This window comes from Athene noctua, chromosome 1, assembly GCF_965140245.1.
Source record: "Athene noctua chromosome 1, bAthNoc1.hap1.1, whole genome shotgun sequence".
Taxonomy (NCBI): domain Eukaryota; kingdom Metazoa; phylum Chordata; class Aves; order Strigiformes; family Strigidae; genus Athene; species Athene noctua.
Genome location: NC_134037.1, coordinates 196,079,502 through 196,101,057, shown reverse-complemented (window position 1 = coordinate 196,101,057; position 21,556 = coordinate 196,079,502). Strand labels below are relative to the sequence as shown.

The 21,556-nt window shown below is 40.0% G+C and overlaps 1 protein-coding gene across 3 annotated transcripts in view; it reads left to right on the top strand.

The window, feature by feature from the left end:
- The window catches only part of FHL2 (four and a half LIM domains 2), a 66,615-nt gene extending 45,059 nt beyond the window's left edge, over nucleotides 1–21,556 (top strand). For all 3 annotated transcript variants that reach the window (XM_074909273.1, XM_074909263.1, XM_074909283.1), the window contains exons 2-6: nucleotides 3,661–3,840; nucleotides 13,748–13,922; nucleotides 17,092–17,261; nucleotides 18,973–19,159; nucleotides 20,672–21,556. In XM_074909273.1, the coding sequence (XP_074765374.1) occupies nucleotides 3,685–3,840; nucleotides 13,748–13,922; nucleotides 17,092–17,261; nucleotides 18,973–19,159; nucleotides 20,672–20,823 (840 nt within the window). In that variant the 5' untranslated portion in view covers nucleotides 3,661–3,684 and the 3' untranslated portion in view covers nucleotides 20,824–21,556. The remainder of the gene's footprint in view (nucleotides 1–3,660; nucleotides 3,841–13,747; nucleotides 13,923–17,091; nucleotides 17,262–18,972; nucleotides 19,160–20,671) is intronic.

The following is a 21,556-nucleotide window of genomic DNA, read 5'->3' as shown; positions in this document are numbered from 1 at the left end:
GGAGGGAAACTGCATGGCAGAAAAATCAATTCCTCCTTCAGGATAATGTTGAGAGCAATCTGAAAAATCGTAAGTATAAAGTGACTACTGCAATAAAATCTGAAGATCTCGTTATACCACAAAGAGGTATAATAAAGATGAGCTTCTGGACCACAAAGCTTTACAGTCAATAAGTATCAAACACAAGAGGAAGAAATAGATCAATGGCAAGGAGGTTGAACTGCAATTTGTGTCCATTCACAACTGTGAAAATCTTTTGTTTTTTCCATAAAGCCTAAAGCAGTGCATAAAAACTGTACTAAGCTAAGCACGATTTTTGTATATGACAGGAACCAATGGACTGGCAAGGTAGAGGACCATGTGCACCACGTAACAGGCAAAAACATTGCTTGGTATTATTTCACATTTCTTGTTTGTAAGATAACAGTGAAATTATTTGTTTGACATTACCGCTAATTCCTTGGTAGACAGGTCCCGTGATTACTTTACATTTAATTTATTCTTTCCAGAGAAGAAAATAACCTGTTAAATATCCTCAAACCATCACATAGTAGATCGTGAGATCCAATCCAAGGCCCAGATCTAAACAGACTGGAATTTGGGATGCTTCACTCTGAATTCCAGCTTTCTGAATGAAACCACATGAACCTAACTTTAAGAGATATTGGATCTGAAATTAGTGCCAGATCCAATAAAAGATTCATGTAACTAAAACCAAAACGCAGATCTTGGAAACTTTCCTTTCTTGTCTTTTAAATTCTCAGATCTCTGGAGTTATGTCTTGATCCCCATCCACAGCTGCCCCTTCAGTGTCTTCACAGAGCAAAGTTCACCCCCATATCTCTTTGAGACATAGAAATCAGGTCTGCCTGTCCCTGCACAGGCCAAGGGGGACAATCCACTGTGACAATCTTAGAGCACATCTAACAAAACTAGATCCCTGTCAGGATAGGGAGAAAAATTGAATTTTCTAAAAATTACTGCAGTGACTATTCTATTAAATTATACTTGCCTCTGCTCCAGTGAAAAGCACCCAGAAAATAATACAACACTCAAGAAGAAACCTCCTGTGACCAGGAGACTGGAACATCCACCTCCGAGTCCTTCTCCCTGTCACAAACCACTTCTATATTTCACATTTAGCAACTTTGGATGAAGGACAGAAATGGTATAAAACTGTAAAGGAATCACATTATATGTTTTTTGCTTTTACACATCTTGACTGCAGAGAAGTTTTTCACTCTTTGGTATCACACATCTACTTCTAATTCAGGGCTAGAAAGAAATAATTCTGAAGAAAGGTGAAACATGCAAGTACACGAATAGTTCCTGCTCACACTGTAACTTAGTAATAATGCAAATTAACTGTTCAACCAAATCCTATCATTTGGAAAAATTACCTAATAAAGTCTGGTAAAAAGTACAGATTTCTGTCCTAAACACAGCTATCGCTCCTCTCAGAGTCGGTCATACATGTATGCACCAGTTTATACTGGTCTGACTCCATTCTTTTGCTTGAAGGAAATTAAGTCCTCCCTAGTTCTCTCATGAGAAGTACAAATGTATTAAGTAGGTTGGGGCTATAAAGAGGCTCAAAATGGAGGGGAAAATAAATCTACAATCACTTTGTAAATGTGGTAAAGACTGCACCTCTGCTTCAGGAGCAGACTGACTTGCTGGAAGTGGTTATTAGGGAAAGTTCACTCTGTACTGGTGCCGTTCTCCTCCCTTACACTTTCATTGCTAGTCACTGCTGTTGGAGATGGGCTGCAGGGGAGCTCTGGGTAGTCATTACATTCCTCTCTCCAGCATAGGTCTTCTGACTTTCTTTTTATTATCAGTCCCTATGATTGTCCCTACTCCTTAAGGACCAAGAGCACCTAACCTAACATACTTCTAGCTCTCCTGTGGGATAAGAAAGTTAATTAGTTCCTAGAGCATACGGAGGGTCAAAACAGCTGGATTGCTATTCCTTCTGGGTTGTCCATAGCACAGATGACTAGCTGTAGGTATTTTTCTTCCAAACAGGTTTTGGAGTAGTTCGTCTTTCTTCTTTAGTAGTTACTAGGAGTTTGAAAGACTTCTGAGCAGCTGAGACATCACTTACCTACTTTACACACATATAAAAGCACTCACCCCTTAGCCTGTGCTAGTCACCACACAATACAGCAGTTGAGAGAGCATGAAGAAAAAAGTTTTCTAGCCATCAAAACAAACTTTGCCCTAAAACTTTAATCAAACCCCAGCTATGAGGAGTAAAAGGTAATAATAAAAACTGAAATCCTGGAGGAGAACTCGGGATTTCAGAATCCCCTAAGGGTGACTCCCACCACCAGAAGGAGAGGACAAACTCCAGAATCAAGCAACCTCTGCCAAGAACACTAAGCAAGTAACAACCTTTTTTTTCAAAACTGAGAGCTGAAGTTGGCAAAAGAACTGCAACTGCTGTAAATGTCACTTTTGTGTGAAAGACAGAGGTAGCCACTTAAGCCATTAGTACCCAAAACATTTAAGGCTTTATAGATCAAATGTGGCTTAAAGAGGAGATCAGGCCTGGCAGGCAGTGAAGATCGTGCAGTCCAGGTTGAACGTGCTTTCCGCCTGGGAAATTCCCCTTCCTAATCAGGCAGCTATGCCCTGCTCTAGCGGTAACTTCCAAACAGATTTCAGGTGCAACACACACTGCAAGCCTCAGGTTAAGAAAGAAGATGATGACTCCAATGAAACCTAAAATAAACTGTCCCAGGCAATAATGAACATTCATGGAAGTAATCAAAGGCATTTGTGTCATCGTTGCTTATGTGTGCATCCAGAAAGTGCTAAAGACATAACAAGACTTCAGGAGTAAACAGCAGTTGTCCCTAATTCAGACAAGCTGAAACATCATTTGCAGTTCCTTCTACTTGCTTCCCCCCAACCATAATCATTGTTTGACATTTGCCTGAACCAGGGTAGTTAGCTCTCGTTTGTGTGCCAGTACGCCTCAGCTGCTGGATAACTCATTCAGCTGCATCAGAGAAGAAGCAGATACACAATCATTGACACACATCTCCTGCTGTTAACAGTGCCTGTAATCCCATGCACAAGTGGAGATGGAGGGTTGGAGTCTCACTGCAGGGCAATGATTGCCAGACATTGGCTCACTGAGATTATAGAAAAGGAAGGAGCAGAAGCACATAACAGTGATGCCCAATAGCCTGTGCATGACTGAAGTTTACCAGCAATGAAAACCTTCATCTTTCTTTATGAAGGAGACGTTGCTCCTGCTGAAGATTAGCCAGATCATCAATGTACTGTATCAGAGTACTTGGATCCCTCTATCCCCAACAGAGACAGCTTCTTGCTTTGGACCTATTGGTCAAAACCCATTCACAAATCCCATGTAAATTCTTTAAACTCAGGATTTACTCCTCTCTCTTATCTCCGACACTAGCTCTGATCAAAGACAGGTCAGTGGATGGCTAAAGTAGATGGGCTACTGTCCTTACCCAGCACTGCAAAGTTTATAGTTCAGTTTCTTCCTATTGTGTTGATTTATCTGACTGAAAGTTGAATTAATATTGTGATACAATGTGATAAACCAGAATTGATAAACCATTCTCGGGGGATTGGGTCAATTGTAGCTCAGTCTGACATGTGCCTATTTCTGTCTTTTGATAGGATAGCTGGGCTCCAGACACCAACATGACTGAACGCTTTGACTGCCACTACTGCAAAGAGTCCCTCTTTGGTAAGAAGTACATCCTGAGGGAGGACAGCCCCTACTGTGTGAAATGCTATGAAAATCTTTATTCCAACACCTGCGAAGAATGCAAAAAACCTATTGGTGCTGACTGCAAGGTATGCCAGATTTGTGTCTTGTTACAGAAATCTTGAAAGATTTGCCTGGATGCATAGCTCTGAGACATGGTACTATCATCCGGAAGGATACAGGAGTCCAGTGTAATGGTTACCTAGGGGTTTCTTTTGGTAGGACATCATGTTTTCTGGACTCCTGTATCTGCTTTTCACCACTTAATTTGGCAAATCCTCTTTTACCAAGCTTGTTAATAGAAATGGAAGAACAACCCTCTCTTCCCATAAGGCATAGAATCACAGAATGATCTGGGTTGAAAGGGACTTTAAAGATCACCTAGTTCCATTCCCCCTGCCATGGGCAGGGACACCTTCCACTAGATCAGGTTACTCAAAGCCCCGTCCAACCTGGCCTGGAACACTGCCAGGGAGGGGGCAGCCACAGCTTCTCTGGGCAACTTGTTCCAGTGTCTCACTGCCCTCATAGCAAATAATTTCTTCCTTATATCTAATCTAAATCCACCCTCTTTCAGTTTAAAACCATTATGCCTCATCCTATCACTACATTCCCTGATAAAAATCCCTCCCCATCTTTCCTGTCGGCCTCCTTTAAGTACTGAAAGGCTGCTATAAGGTCTCCCTGGAACATTCTCTTCTCCAGGCTGAACAACCCCAACTCTCTCAGATTTTCCTCACCGGTTGGTGCTCCAATTCCCTGATCATCTTTACAACCCTCCTCTGGAACCACTCAAGTAGGTCCATATCCTACCTATATTGGGGTCCCAGAGTTGAACACAGTACTCCAGGTGGGATCTTACAAAAGATGATCTGATGTTAGAAAGAATCTCTAACTCATTAGAAGAGCCCAACGGTCCTTGGAGTCAGCTGGGATCTGAAAAGGTGGCAGAAGCCAATCTTGCCTACATTTAGGTCAGAAGAAGGTAAGACACTGCTGGCTTTGCAGTGACAAGAACTCAGTAGTCATCAAGAAACAAGACACACTCAAGAAAATCTGCCAACTCATGGACCATAAAAATCTGTCTAATGCTAACCCAAGTAGTAAATCAGAGCAGAGAATAATTAGCTTTTAAAATAGAGAATGATGATAGCAGAGTCTAACTAAAGGTTGCAAAGGAAAGAGCAGAGATTTTGCTTGTTTGAGCTACGCACTGCTGTACCACATGGAAACATCTACCTGATACAAATAATGTGTGACCACCTGCATTTCTTTTAAATTAACCAAAACAACTGGAGTTCATGCCCGTTTCACTTTTACTGAATGAAGACAGATGATATTTCAGTCACCCAGTGAAGTGTCTGTTGGACTGCTACAGATGTACTTCATCCAATAGACTTCATCCTTTGCAAAAAATTGACCTGTTCAAAGTTGGTCAAGAGTTTCATTGACAGCGTTTGGACTAGAACAGTGATTTGCATTGCACGGCCATGGGATTCTTAACTGCTTTGAGGAGGTCTGACGTTTGATTTCCTACACTGATGGTCCATTCCTCTAGAGGCACCAGCTAGTTCCTATTACTGATACTACCACTCTATCACTAGTTCAGAGATATAAAAACATATGCTTTCTCAGACTGGGAAAAAGAAATATCTCATATCTTCCAAACTGATCTATCCCATCCTACTGGCAAATCAGAAGGAAAGCCCCTTTCAGAAGCCTTAAAAAGGTGAGAATGTTTCACTCTCATGACAGGGAACTGGCAATAATCTGTAAGAGGGTATAAAACTGCCAGCTTTCCTACAGCTCATAAATATTCAGATTAGAGAAGAGATACAGCTGGCCTGACCTGAAAACGCAAAATATTTCTGCCCCATTCCAGAATGTGCTTTTGTTTTAAGGTCTCTTTCTAATCCCCTGAGAAGATATTTCCATGTGTTGATATTCAAGAATTTAAAAACTTGGACTGGCTTCAACAAATCTCGGACAAAGTATTCAGGAATTAATCAGGCTCAACTTTTCAACCCAGATTTATGGATTTAGGGAGTGTGGATGTTAACCGATATATTGCTCTTCTGTACTTTTAAGCAATACACACTCTAATAACAGATAGAAAAAGCCCCTAATTGTCTGCAATGTAAGAATATTTTTTATATATAAAGAACAAGAACTACATGTGGAAAACACATCTGTAAGACAGTAAACAGAGATTTCTTAAAGAGCTATAAAGTGTACCAGAAACAAACATGTCCTTTTCCATTTCTGTTACTGCTGTTTCTGCCTGTCCATGCTTTATGTTGTAGTTTTTGAACTTGTTGACCAATTTTAACCAAATTTGGACAGATGGATAAAACTGCAAACTTAAATTCCTACAAGTTTTCTGAAAACAACATGTGGTTGGGTAGAGAAAGAGATCCTATTAATGTTCCACTGAGAGGAAAACTTAGGGCAGTTTTTCAATGCAGTTATAGATGCTAGAGAATACATCTGAGAGAGTCCTTATAAGTGCCTCAGCCACAAGATAAGTTTCAGTCAAAGCTTGTGCACTGTATCACTGAGCATAATTCAGCCATGGAACACAAAGTCACAAAAACTCGTGCTTCTGCTCCTCATTAAACTGTATATATACATAGGTATTGAGGGAATCCAGCCAGAAGACAGAGACTAGGAGAACGACCCCTGCTGCATTTCAGGAGACAGTCAGTGACCTGCTGCATCACACAGACACCCACAAGTCTATGGGACCAGATGGGAACACCCGAGGGTGCTGAAGGAGCTGGCTGGGGTGCTCGCCAAGCCCCTTTCCATCATTTCCCAGCAGTCCTGGCTGACCAGGGAGGTCCCAACAGATTAGAAATTGGCCAATGTGACACCCATCTATAAGAAGGGTCAAAAGGATGATCCAGGAAATTACAGGCCTGTCAGCTTGACTTCGGTGCCCGGGAAGCTGATGGAGCAGCTCATCCCGAGCACCATCACACAACACATGTGGGACAACCAGATGCTCAGGCCCAGTCAGCATGGGTTTATGAAAGGCAGGTCCTGCCTGACAAACCTGATCTCCTTCTATGACAGGGTGAGGTCACCTTATTGGATGAGGGAAAGGCTGTGGATGTTGTTTACCTTGACTTTAGCAAGGCCTTTGACACCGTTTCCCACAGCATTGTCCTGGCAAAACTGGCTGCTCAAGGCTTGGATGAGCACACGCTTTGCTGGGTAAAAAACTGGCTGGATGGCCGGGCCCAGAGAGTTGTGGTGAGAGGAGTTAAATCCAGTTGGCGGCGGGTCACGAGTGGTGTCCCCCAGGGCTCTGTTTTGGGGCCACTCCTGTTTAACATCTTTATTGATGATCTAGACGAGGGGATCGAGTGCACCCTCAGTCAGTTTGCAGATGACACCCAGTTGGGTGGGAGTGTTGATGTGCTCGAGGGTAGGGAGGCTCTGCAGAGAGACCTGGACAGGCTGGAGTCATGGGCTGAGGCCAACTGGAGGAGTTTCAATAAGGCCAAATGCCGGGGTCTGCCCTTGGGCCACAACAACCCCCAGCAGCGCTACAGGCCTGGGGAGGAGTGGCTGGAGAGCTGCCAGTCAGAGAGGGACCTGGGGGGGTTGACTGACAGCCGGCTGAACAGGAGCCAGCAGTGTGCCCAGGTGGCCAAGAAGGCCAATGGCATCCTGGCTTGTGTCAGCAATAGCGTGGCCAGCAGGGACAGGGAAGGGATCTGACCCCTGTACTCGGCACTGGTGAGGCCGCACCTCGATTCCTGTGTTCAGTTTTGGGCCCCTCACTACAAAAAGGACATTGAATGACTCGAGCGTGTCCAGAGAAGGGCAACGGAGCTGGTGCAGGGTCTGGAGCACAGGTCGTATGAGGAGCGGCTGAGGGAACTGGGGGTGTTTAGTCTGGAGAAGAGGAGGCTGAGGGGAGACCTCATCGCCCTCTACAGCTACCTGAAGGGAGGTTGCAGAGAGCTGGGGATGAGTCTCTTTAACCAAATAGTAAGCAATAGGAGAAGAGGTAATGGCCTCAAGCTGCGACAGCGAAGGTTTAAACTAGATATAAGGAAGCATTTCTTTACAGAACGGGTTGTTGGGCGTTGGAATGGGCTGCCCAGGGAGGTGGTGGAGTCCCCATCCCTGGAGGTGTTTAAGAGTAGGGTTGACATAGCACTGAGGGATATGGTGTAGTTGGGAACTTTCAGTGCTAAGTTAACAGTTGGACTGGATGATCTTCAAGGTCTTTTCCAACCTAGATGATTCTGTGATTCTGTATATAAACAAGAAATATGCACACATATATACATACACAGACATAAATGTATGTGTATTTATATGTATCTTTTTACACATTTCATTTGCATTTTCCCCTGAACAAAAAGATAAAATGTACTGTGTTTGGGAATCAAACCAGTAAGTAGTTGGGAACTGTCAATGTTGGGTTAATGGTTGGACTGGATGATCTTCAAGGTCTTTTCCAACCTAGACAATTCGGTGATTATGTGATTCTCTTTACTGCATGTACAAAATGGTCTCCATATTTCTTTATATGTTCTGACACAGCCTTTATACAGCTGTAAAATTTGGAACCTAGTGACAATGTTATCAGAAAGGGACACATCCAGGCCTCTGCACTTGGCAGAGGCACCCACCCTCACATCAACATTACAACCCGAAAAGTTCCATGTAGCTCTCACCTCAGGTCCTCCTTGTCAAATCCCGTATTGGCCACTGTTGTTTCTCTACAATGAGAACAGTTAAACTGAGAACCCAGCTGCAGTTGGGATGCTCTTAATTTCCCTCCTACCAGTCCTCATAATTAAAAGCAACCCTCCTATAGCTGAAAGGGTTACAGCAAAGTAAAACAGGTGTTGACAAGATGACAGCCAGCTCTCTGCCTCTGATACCTATTGCAGTGTATCAGCACTGGTGCATAGCCTTGACTCACCTGAGTTGAATTTAAGCCTGCTCAAACACTGGTAATACTTCAACTTTGGCAGCACTGGGCTCTGAGAGGATCAAACCAATGCCAGATTTTTTACCTTGTTTTAGCTATGGCACAGAGAGCCCACAACAACTATCCTGAAGAGAAGATTTCATTGAATTCAAATCAGGGGAGAATTTGCTTGACTCTCATTCTATGGTAACTTACAGGTAACAGTGAATGTAACTAAGTAATAACTAAGTTGTTTTTTTATTGCAAATGTCTTTTTTCCCACCCAAAAAACCCTTGAATGACAACATGTGTCTGAATGACACCTTTGGAATTAGGCCATTTATTTAACTGTAAATTCTAGCTGATGTTTATGAAACTTTGACAGACAGATTAAAGGCTTCCTATACAGAGTGGTAGGAGGCACTGGCAAGCAGCAGGAAAACATGATGCCATTTCTTTTGTAGTTATTATACATTATCCATATGCCAACAGGTTCTAGCAGAAATTTACTCTTTATGAAATAATTGGCATTTCACCACCTCCATCCCTGGTGAATGCTCACCACACCTATAGTTTCACGCTTTTTTCTGGAAATCCATCCATTATGTTTTCATTCGCTTTGCTGCTGAAATATGACTTTTGGTTGATTTGGGGTTTTTTAAGTTTCCTTGCAGGCCCTATGGCACAGGAACCATCATAAACAGAGGAAATAACTACAGTAATCCAGTGTTTAATGCACTCCACAAGTTGGTGTTGGCAAGCAGGAGGGCGTGAAAACCCTCTCTGCAAAATGTGAGAATGAAATTGCAAATGGATCATGAGATAAAGCCACTGTGTCATGACACAGGCCAAAAATTAATCAAAATGGTTATACTTACAGATAAACTAAAGAAAAAATAAAGCCTCTAGTAATTTGGATCAGGAAAGGGAGAAAAAATTTGGTTTTTAATGTTTAAATCCTGTCCTGAGTTGCAGCACTTTTTCAGTGCATTACTGAATGTCAGACTAGTTTTTGTGAAGTGGAATTGTAAAAGAGGCAGATACATTAATCTCTTACACCCCTAAGGGACTGAGTTCTGCACATTATCACTTAATTTTACCTTTTCTAAACATGTTTTTGATATAGGTATGTGCCAACCTAACATACTTAAGTGCTTCCCTACAGGGTGTGAATGGCTAAAATCTGTAGAGCATTTTGCCATTTCCTCTGATCAACCTTCTGAAAAGAGCATTGCAATAATGGCTAAAGTTTTCTTAGACTTATAAAGCCAGAGTAGAAGATAATATAGTTGCAGGATATGAGAAGTCTATGCTTCACCAAGTCAGATGGTAATTCTAGTCTTGGGGGTCTTCTAGTTTAAAAAACCCCCTTTCCTAGTTTAAAATAATAGTCACCTGCAGTCCCATCCTAGAGACCGAATAAACCATGCTGGATCCAACTACACAAAACTATGGATCACCTATAAAACATGGTCTTGCCAATGTTGAAAACAGTTGCCTTGACAAAAGTTTTCTTTGGGGGTGACATCATGAAAATTTTCTTGAAAAGCACATAATGGCTTTTCAAAACCCTAAGTTTCAGACCTATTTTGCATAGAATGACTCTAAAAATACATTTTGGATACAAATAGGATCTGCATCAAGTTTTCCTTGCACCACATTCTTAGTCATCTGAGTGTGTACAAAGGACCTCCACTTGGCCCGCTCTCTGATGTCTGTTTGAGAGACATCAGTCATTCATATGGTTGTCCCAAGGAACACTGAGCAGAAATTTTCAGCTGAGGCTGAGAAAAGTGCCTATTCAAATTTGAGTAGTTTCAAGGAATGCTCATTTGGTTATTTTTTATCTTCAGATGAAACCAGATAAGGGAAGGATTATTTTTCATGTTCAGAAGAAATCTAACTGAATGAAGTGTTAAATATTTCCCACAGCAAATTCTGCTGCAGTATTTATTGCAGCTCTGCAGACACAGGCATTGCTCTCCTCCCCTTCTCTTTTCACTAGTAGCACATTCAGAACTGCTCTGGTGCTCTCTGCACTTCAGCTGCAAAACAGCTGAAGCTGTCCTGAAATACAGGACAGACCATGTCCAGGAGCATCTGTGCACATGCATCTCTATGTATGTATGTAAACACCATTCCACTTATCAAATGTCAATCTATGGTAATTCTTCGGTCTCATCTGTGCTTTATCTAACAAGTCTCTTGTCTGTGTTTATGTGTGCTTTATCTAACAAGAGCACGTGGATGCCAGTTTTCATAGATAGATGTACAGGCTGATGGCAAAGAGTCGTTCTCTGTATTTCTTTTAGTCAACACAGGAGGCTGAATTAAAAGCTATAGTTAAAATATGTCGCACCAGGGACCCATTTTCCTTGAGCTGTATAAAGCAGGTGAGAAGGCATGCTCCTCAATTATTTTCACGATACACTCCAGTTCTGAGTCCACCATAGCAATTTTATTAGTTCTTCCTGGAAATTCAAATAGGAATTAGTTGTATATCACTTGTACCTTCTGCTGGAACGGGTTTACTTGGGTTACAATCAGCTAGCAGAACCTAGAGTTCACATGCCTAGAGTAAACTTAATTCTCTTTCATGAGGACCAGCATGGCAGTCAGACAAGCTTGAAGTCAGTTTTGCATATACAACTTCTCCAGTGTAAAATCTGTTCCAGATTAATACAGCTACAGCTTATGTACAAACCAAAGGCTCCAGTTAGATATGCAACACACTGAAGTAGACCAAACCTCATTTTCAGTGACTTTACTACACTGACATAACAACAGTCATGATGCAAAAACGGTTTCATCAGTACCTTGGACTTCCTTGCTTCAGATGTGCCAGATTCAGAGAGAGAAAGCAATACCCATGTCATCAGTCTAATATTCTGCTGCAGGCATGTCAAAGCCAGACATCTTAGACTCCCTCTACATTTGATGAGAATATCAGTTATAATCATCCAAGGCAGCTAAAAATATTCAAGTTAGTCTGTGTCTTGGGTACTTTGGGTTGTAGTTGTACCGCATCACTTTGCCATGAAATATCTGCTACTTTCACCTACCAAGCTACTGTCTATACAAGCTGCCAACATAACTGACCTAAGGATCAAACCTTTCATCACTGACACTTCATCCTTGTCTTCATTACTTCTCTTCTAAAAGGCACACACCTTCTCCAGAGTATAATTTTATTGATTAAAAGAAGGCAGAACAAAAGCAGCTACCAGCACATGAATTTTGGAGATTAAAAATAGGTTTCAGAATATTGCAGAAAGAGGAGAAAGGCAGCAAGCAGGGGGGAAAAAAAAAAAAAAAAAAAAAAAGATAAAAAATATTAATAAATCCTATTACAAAAGAAAGAAAAACTGATCTGTTGTCATTCTACTTTCTAGCAGGTAAATTTCACATTTTGGAGAACAGCTGTATGTTGTTATTTTTCTGTTGAAAATATTATTCCCCTCTGAGATCAGATTTAGGCTATTCAACTTAATTTAAAGAGGAAATAAAATGTAAAGAACTTCTAAAGAATAGTTTTTTCATTTTGCTATTAAAATGATTAAAATTTTACAGTCAGAAATTTGTGTTGTTTCAAGAGGAGTCAGCTGAAATGAATAGACAAGCTGAATAAGCAACTGTCTGAAAGCTGTAAAGTAGGAGGCTTAGACATTCTATCACTGAGTGCAATCTCAGAGATGAAAGACACATTGGGTACCAGTTGTTACTCACAGTGAATTAAGAAATTTAGGTGAGCAGCACAGATGCCCACACAAAAATTCTTAATTACATGGTCAAATTCTGACTGAAGTTACTATAGTTTAACAAGTTATCACATATCGACTGAGCTAGGTGAAACTATTTCAGTGTTTCCTGTTAGCTGTTTCTGAGAACAAGGCTCCTGCAGGTGTAACGTGCTTTTATTTTATAGGTTAACCTAAATCCACAGTATCTTTTGTTTGCTCTGGGCTAAGATTGCACACTTGGGAGTTACCTGTGACTGTACTGACATGGAGCAGTTTAGGCCAGATTATGTTTGAACGCTTTGTGATGTTTCCATTTACACCATTAAAAAATGTGGTAGTCTACAACTCATTCTTTTCCTTCAGCTAACTAGATTAATTCAGTGCTTGTGATTAATACACAGTGGATCTTGAGCTAGAACCTGAGAAGTTATTTCTGCTAAATTTTTATACTCCCTATTCAAGCCAATATGAGCCCCTCACACTCCCACCTCAAACCAAAGCCTATATATTTTGGGGTAGACAACTTTTCTTGTAATGATCTAAGCTTCATTTTATTTGAAGTCCTAAGACACTGTTCAAGTGTTACATAATTAAACCACCTTAATTTAAATTTTAAAAGGCACAATCCATCCCTTTAGGTCACAAGTTTTAGAAGGACCCATTTTTTAAAATAATAAAAGTACCACTGTGGGGAGTATTTTAAATAGTTAGGTGCCCATGGCCAGAATGTTCTGGATCCCTGGCTGCAGGTACAACATGGTTTCCTCTCTTCCAGCCTGATACACATCTGAAGCATAGGTAAACCAAAACATAAGACTGAGTAAAAATTAGTTGCAGTGAAAAAAAAAAAAAAGGAACAGATCAGACCAGTTCCCCCCTTGGTGTAAATTTGTTGAACTGAATAAACACCAGAAAGTAACTGGGAAAAAGGTTTCTGTCCAGAAGCAAACAGCTATGAAATGACCTAGAAACCAGCAATAGCTAACACAAATAGGGGAAGTCTGTTACACCTGTCAGGTTAACAAGTTTTAATCTGACTCAAAAATGGGGCTTTATTCTCAAGGAAATACATAAATAGAACTAGGTCTTCCTCTGCCACATACAAAAAATGAAGGTTACCTTGAACTGAAAAAGGGTCAATAGTTGTCATACACTGTTCTTCGTTATCATAGTTAACCTTCATCAGAACATTTTGTTTTCTTGAGTTGTGCAAATTATCCTCAGCTCCTGGCTGTGGTTCAGATTTGTCATGTTTGCCTTCACTAAGCCTTCAGTTGTGCAAATTATTCATTCTGCTTACTCTGTGGTTTTGGATTTCTACAGGATCTCTCTTACAAGGACCGCCACTGGCATGAAACCTGCTTCCACTGCTTCCAGTGCAAGAATTCGTTGGTGGACAAACCTTTTGCTGCAAAAGAGGAACATCTACTTTGTACTGATTGCTACTCCAACGAATACTCTTCCAAATGTAATGAGTGCAAGAAGACTATTATGCCAGGTTAGGATGCTCACTTTTCAGACTAAGAAAAGATTATGCTAAATATCAAGCCAAAACTCAGCAACATTTGTGACAAACATTTTCCCTTGACTATCTCTGCTAAGTCATGGTGAAATTTGTAAAACACAGTTGATGGTGCATTCTAAGTCATTTCCACATAATTTTCATAATGGATCATGATAGAACTGTTATTCACATGAAGCAGATTACTCTTGAAAATTAGTATTTTACTATTTATTTTATTTATTTTATTTATTTATTATATTATATTATATATTTATTTTTATTTACTATTTAGAATTTTTATTGAAATTTATAATTTTCTACAGCAGTATTCATGAAAAGGTTTTTGATGGCTGGACAACTAAAATTGATCTTTCTGTCCAATCCCAACTCAGTACTCTGTCTTGATTGGCTTCCACTGCTTGAAGATCAGAAGCAGCTTACAAATTTAACAGCTTACTTAATTCACAATTTAGCTTTTTTATGTAATTACTATAAATTTAACTTCTACCATAAAAATGAAAAATTGGTCAAAGTGCCTCCAAGGTCTTTCTTGAGCACAAAGGTATGAAGAAACAGGAAAGAGCCATTTTCTTTTTCAACATGAAACATGAGATTATAGTAATAGATTGCTAAAACCTCATCTGCTCATGTCAATGCAAGAGCATTCTGTGATGATTTGAGGGCTTAATGTGGAAGGAATATTGGTCCAGAAATAAAATATTAAAAAGCAATTTGAAGAATCCATGTACGTGCTCCATAACGATTACTAGTCACTTTTTCCAGTAAAATTTTTCCTTGGCTGGTTCTGACAGTGGTCATATCTTAGACAGAAGCTGCAAACCACAACGCTGTGCACCTAAGGTGTAAAAATGAGGGCTTGATGATGAAATGGGACATACAAATGGAAACAACAATGACATTTAAAAGCAGATGGCCCTATCTATTCATGATAGAGTTCAGGCATCTCCTTCTATTATTCCACGTGCACCTGTCTTTACTAATAGAGCATTAACAACTCACAAGTTTGGGAACAGACAGTACTAGTTTTAAAGCTGAACCTACCTATATGTATATATTTTTAAGACTGTTCATCAAATTCACCCCCATGACCAGTGAGCTTATTTACCGAATGGATCTCTTTTTGCCTATTATGCCAGCTATAGATTGATAAGTAGTAATGGAGGCTGGATTCAGCAACCCAGATAATCCCTTCTTATAATCTGAAACAGAAGAAATCAATTTTTATGAAGCTCTACAACCACCAACAGGTCGCTTATTCAAGATGCCATGATGTTACCACATTCCGAGAGCAGTACACCCAGCATGTATTTTTTTACCTACACAGCACACCATATTAGTACAGGAGCTACACCAGAGCACTATGATCACCAACTGAAGCATAATTTATTTTGAAAGAACCAGCAAGTGGCTGGATCCCCTTTATGCAGACTGTTAATGCTACACTTGCCCTTTCCTTTGCTCCACTAAATGTACAATTTAGATTTAATGCAGCATTATCATGACATGCCCGTTAAGTACTAAAGTAATTACAAGCTTGATCTTTCAGTCCTGCTGCAAACTAAACTCCCACTGACTTCAGTCCAGCAGCTAACAAAAAGTGCTCCCCTTGCCTTGAGTTCCAGTGACAACACAATCCCAAAGAAAGAACAGCTAAAAATGTGAAAATAAAAATCTAGAGTATTAAAAAAAAATTATCAACATCTCCTTTTTCCAGAACATCATTCCTTCAAGGACTGATTTATTTGCTCCTTGGTATGATATAGAAAGTTACCAGCACAGAGAGGGCATAATTCTTAAAAGGTGTCCATTAATAATTGAATGGATACGAAATATTCAAGCATGTAGGCATCAGGCAGAAAGATAATTAACAGTTCATTTACTACACTCCTTGCAAGTCAATTCTATTAAAAAAAAAAAAAAAAAATCCTGAAGTATGCCTTTGGGCAGAATTTAATGAGACTGAAAAAAAAAAAAAAAAGAAGAAAAACATGCAACTAGTAAACAAAGAGAAATTAATGCTTAGGAGGGACAAATGGTAAAACTTCACCCTGCAGTAATGGGGGTGGGGAGAGTTAGCCTCAAAGGAGTTAATGTGGTGGTTCATCATGAGCCAACACAATCAGCTTGTCAGTATTCCAAGCACTTGACATCATGTTTGCTGCTACAGGCTTCAAGAGTAATGCCGAACTGTAGAAGCACCATTTGTTTCTTCTTCCCTTCTGGCCAGTATCAAATATTCTGCCTCAGACTGGTATATAGGAAATTACATAGCGTGCAAAGAAATTTGTCCATATAATAGGGCATCTCCAATTTCCTGGAAGGGCTGAGTCCACCTGTCATACAGTGGACTGAATCAGCAAAGTACAGTATCCATACCCTAAAACTTCATTCTCAAAAAGTACATTCAGCTCCTAACTACCACACCATTTTTCTGCTTCTCAGTAAAGGATTGTTTAAAGATTTTTCTTCCTTTCATGTTGCAACTACAGTTTAAATACAACAGAAGACAGACAGAAAGCTTCTTTCTTATTGAAAGTATCAAGAGACAGGAAAACATTTAGTGTAGGTGTTGCAGAGATGAAAACCATTGCAAATTTACTGTGAACCTCAACGAGGACAGGAACAAAGCCCCAGAGCAGATATGAAATAATCCTCTGTCTCAGACAGTGACTATAATTTATTGGGAAAGGGAGGCAAGCAGCTTGCCAGGAATTAACCAGGTATCTTTCAGCTCTCTGAAAAAGAAATAAAAGGGACTTGGAACGAACAAAGTCAACCTTTAACGAGCAATGGCCTTACCTTCACTCAGCACTAACAGCAGCTTTTATGGGTGTCTCACCAATTCTCCAGAATCTTCCTGTGCATTAAAATTTATTATTAACTCTAATAATACTACAAAAAAGGTGTCCTAAGTCTTGATAATCAGCAGTAAATTTTTCTCTTCTTTATAGGAGAACCACCACTCACTCTCCAAAAACTTAAAATGGTACCCAATAGCATGCAAAGCTGGTAGGAACATGAAATAGCTTCTAGCTCACAGCTGCACGGCTTAATGACTGACAGACAGCTGTCAGGCAAACAAGAGCTACAAATTGCATCTGTCTCAGCCAGAAGTTCAGCTGATGCTCTGGTCTCATTACAGGTACTCGGAAGATGGAATACAAGGGCAACAGCTGGCACGAGACCTGCTTTATCTGCTACCGCTGCCAACAGCCTATTGGGACAAAGAGTTTCATCCCTAAGGACAATCAAAACTTTTGCGTACCCTGCTATGAAAAGCAGTTTGCCATGCAGTGCGTCCAATGCAAGAAGGTAGTGCTCTTATTTTACTTGCCTAAAACCTAAAGGATTGAACTCAATCCCATTTTACATCCAAGTAGGTAGAATATCTTACTTTTCTATGTGCATTAAAAGATTCAGAATCAACTGATTTTAAGAGATGATATAATTTCAGTTCCCATCCTGCACTAGGCACAGAATTTACTACAATGAGAATTCTTTTGCTCAGGGTTGAAGATTCCTTTGCATTGAAAGCATACAGAGAACACATTTTTAAAAACAAAACAACATAAAAACTCTGTAGTGGAATAACCTCATTCCAATACAACCCAAAATATACCATATAGTTAAACATTTCAACTGCAAGGAAGATGAGCTAACACTGATAATTTTTTATTATTCTAATAAAATTCAAGACAGGGAGAGAAGCTTTACACAGAGCAAATTCTGTTCGTGAAATGAACACTAGTAAACTCAATGTGCTTAGAAGTACAACTTTCTAGGCTAAGGCCTTTTATTTGCGAATTGTTTAAATTCTGTACACAGACACTGATAAGAATGTTAGAATTCTTTCCTAAAAAGAATTGTCTCATCACTTATGGAACTAAGAAAGCCCAGTTTCCTACAGATATATGCATAGGCAAAGACAATCAAAACTACAACTTTTCACACTTTCCCACTGCCACTGTTGCCTCTTCGTCTCCCTGTACCCTCTGCATACTTCCAGCCACCACCTATGCCCACACTACACACTTTCTTTCATGGGTGCTACCTGCTTTTTTGCCCTTCTAGTCAAGCAAAGCTCAGTCTGGTCAGACATACAAGCTGGGCAGAAATGACTGCATCTTTGCTGCTGCACAGGCAAAACAAAACAGGTAAAGGCTCAATTGTTCTTTCAGCCTTTGACTAGAGTATACCTAATTACCTCCGCCACCTCCTATCTATCCATCAATTTTCTGAAGCTTCTAGGAGTTTTGTATCTCAAAAACTGTCTAGTGTCCAATTTTAACCACATTTGAGAAGAGGCTCAAAAGTACTTGAGAAAGAGGCAAAGACATAGATTAATCACATATTAGGTAGCATGATCACACACAAGCCTGATTCTCAGGGAATCTCCCTTTAGGGAAGAAAGGAAGAAAAATTAAAACTGTCCAGTTTTACAGCCTTCTTAGGAATACTTAAAGGATAAAAAAAGTTCAGTTTGTCTAGCATCAGGAGAGCTGCTTTTGTAGGCAACAACTTGTTATAAGAGAAAAAAACAAAACAAAACAAACCCAAACAAGTCCAGAGAAGCAGAAAGCAAAGACTTCATCTAAAATTTGAATTTAAACACTCTTTGCTAAGGAAAGTAACAGAGAGGTTGAAACACGTAAGGTAGTTTCTTTACCACGAAGAATGGGACAGGTGAAGGAGATGAGACGCATCCTAGTGCATGCATATGAAGAGCAGCATACAAAGACTAGCTTTACAAACAAAGAGGACCATTGAGAGTAAGTTAATACAATATATGGAATATAAAGTACTTTCAGCATTGGTCTTCTTTGTATAAATTAGGAAACTACAATAAATCACTTGCGTTATTTTTTCAAGGTCAACTCTAGCCAGAATGACGATTTCACTGCTGTTAAGCCTTCCTTCCCTCCTCCCACCCACAAAAACCTCAACCCCCTTCCTCTCTACCAAATCAAGATACAAACATGCCACCCTCAAGAAAACACCTTCTGTCTTACTTTCCATAAAACAGGCTATCACTACAGGAGGCGTTACTTACCGGGAGCAGCCATGGCATAAGGAGTGCTTCGTTTGTACTGGATGCAAGAAGCAGTTGTCTGGTCAACGGTTCACCTCCAGGGATGAGTTCGCATATTGCCTGAGCTGCTTCTGCAACCTCTATGCCAAAAAATGTGCTGGATGCACAAACCCAATCAGTGGTAGGTCTCTCATGGCTGGTGCCTTTAAATTTTGGGGTTTTTTTTAATGAACTGCTTCTAATATTCAAAATCGTTCAATAATTCATTCTGAATAACTTGAGAAACTCCAGACACTATATAACTCAAGATGTGTGAAATTAAATACTTATGATGCCTTTCAAGTGCCTAACAAAAAGAAATGGAAGAGGTCCTTAAATTGAATTTTCCTCCTTTTCACCTGATTTTCATAGAACATGGTGGACACAGAGTAACAGAGCTATGCATGTAGTAGGATATGCATGTTCTGTACACCACTTCACTTGGTTCATGAGAGGCATCACTGGCCCCAGCAACAACAGTCCCTTCACCAACAGAAAAGTGTCTAACTGGCTTATACCTGATGCTGTAGCACAGCGCATTTCTTCCCTGACTTTTCAGGACAGCAACAGAGAAATCACACGGCTTTACAATACAAAAGTACTTAAAGAAGCGATGGCTTAGAGCTTTACTATGAAACAGTTAGCATAAAAATATCTTCTATGAAGTAATCAGCACTTAACAGCATCATCCATACAGTATAAGGCTGCAAATCTGAGTTATATCTGGATCATTTTCTCTTGTTATTGCTCTGCCCTTGTGCCCGTCTCTCACTAACATACACCTGACTGCATAGCTCCTAGAAAAGTTAGTGCATAACACCACAGGTACTATTTTCTGTTCATGGGAAAGAGGCATTTCTCTCTTGAATATTGCAGTCTCTCTGTCATATGCTGTTTTTTTTTTCAAAATGTGCTACTAAAGGGAAAACAAAACAAAAAAACGTCTCATCAGGTAGAAGATATGCCCAACTAAATCTTTCCACTGACTTCCAGCTAGTCATTCCAATGCATCATATTCAAATTGCTTGTCACTTCTGAGGTTAAGCAAGAGATAATTACTACTAAGAGACATTTGTTCCTTTTCTCTCTTTTTCCTGTACAACTTCAATACCCCTTATGATAACCTCCATAGCCTCAAACTCTTGAATGCTTTTTGCAGTTTACTAACCTGCTTTTCTTAAGGCACACTTCCTTCAAAGCTATGATTCAAAGTCATGACACAACCTGTCAAACTTCTTTTTTAATGATCTAAAATGCATTTTTACGAAACAAAATTAACTTACTCAGACACCGTAAAACATTCTGTAAAAAACCTATCAGACTTCTGTTCAGGGGCAGTTGCTTTCCTTTTCTTCTGCTGTATATCGTAGTGCCGTACCTTGAAAGTTAATTTCTGCCATTATCACCAGTGATAACAGCCTAGTTCACCAACTTATCTGAAAGCAACAGAACTATTTGAGGATGAAAATATAACTTGCTACAGAGTAAGGGTGGCAAAATTAACACAGCAACAAATAGATTTGTCACAATGGCATTTTTTCACTACTGGATATTGGATCTCCATAGCAATCCATGGGGGGAGTCTGCAATAGCATCACCTGATGGCTGATGTGCTATTCTTTTCTTGTAACAGAATGCTTTTGTTTTCAAACAGGACTCGGAGGAACCAAGTACATCTCCTTCGAAGAACGGCAGTGGCATAATGATTGCTTTAACTGTAAGAAGTGCTCCCTCTCATTAGTGGGTCGCGGCTTCCTCACGGAAAGGGATGACATCCTTTGCCCTGAATGTGGGAAGGATATTTAAAGCTCAAAATAACAGGTGGGGAGAGGGGAGGAAAGCCGTGCTTGCAATATATAGTCTGAAATACACAGATGTTCAAAACTAGCTTTGCCACTCTGTATTTCGCTGTACTATTAACATTACTCAACCTTTTTCTTCAAACTCTCCAAATCTGGAGGGAAAAAAACTTCAAAATCTCTAGTAGCAGTGTTGGTGTTTAAGATTTCTACAGCTAACCAAAACTAATGCAGAACCTGAGATGTAAAACCACTTGGGTATTATTGACAGAGCATACTCTTTTTGTTGTGGGTTTTTTTTTTTCCTTCCACTAAATATTCCAGTTACAAGCAAGTGATATAGTTCAAGGATTACAATGGCCACGCACAATATGTTCATAGATGGATATTCAGGGTGAAACCCTCAGCCTGCTGAAATCAATGGCAAACACCATTCAATTTCAGTAAGGCTGTGGTCTCGCCTCAGTGCTCTTAAGCTATGTGACTAGTGTGTGCTGTCAGGTGTGTAGAAAGACTGCGAATGTAGAGGGTGTTTCAGTGTACAAGGATTTGTGCCGTGCCATAAAGAGATAATGATAAAACAGTTGAAGTGGGAGTGCTTCCTAACAGGTACATATTTTATTGCATGACTAGCTGATCATTGTGTGAAGTACAAGTTCTGATTGACAGTATCAGTATTACAGTTAGTTGACATTACACTGCACATTGTATTTTTCAAAATAAAATCATTTAAAACAAAA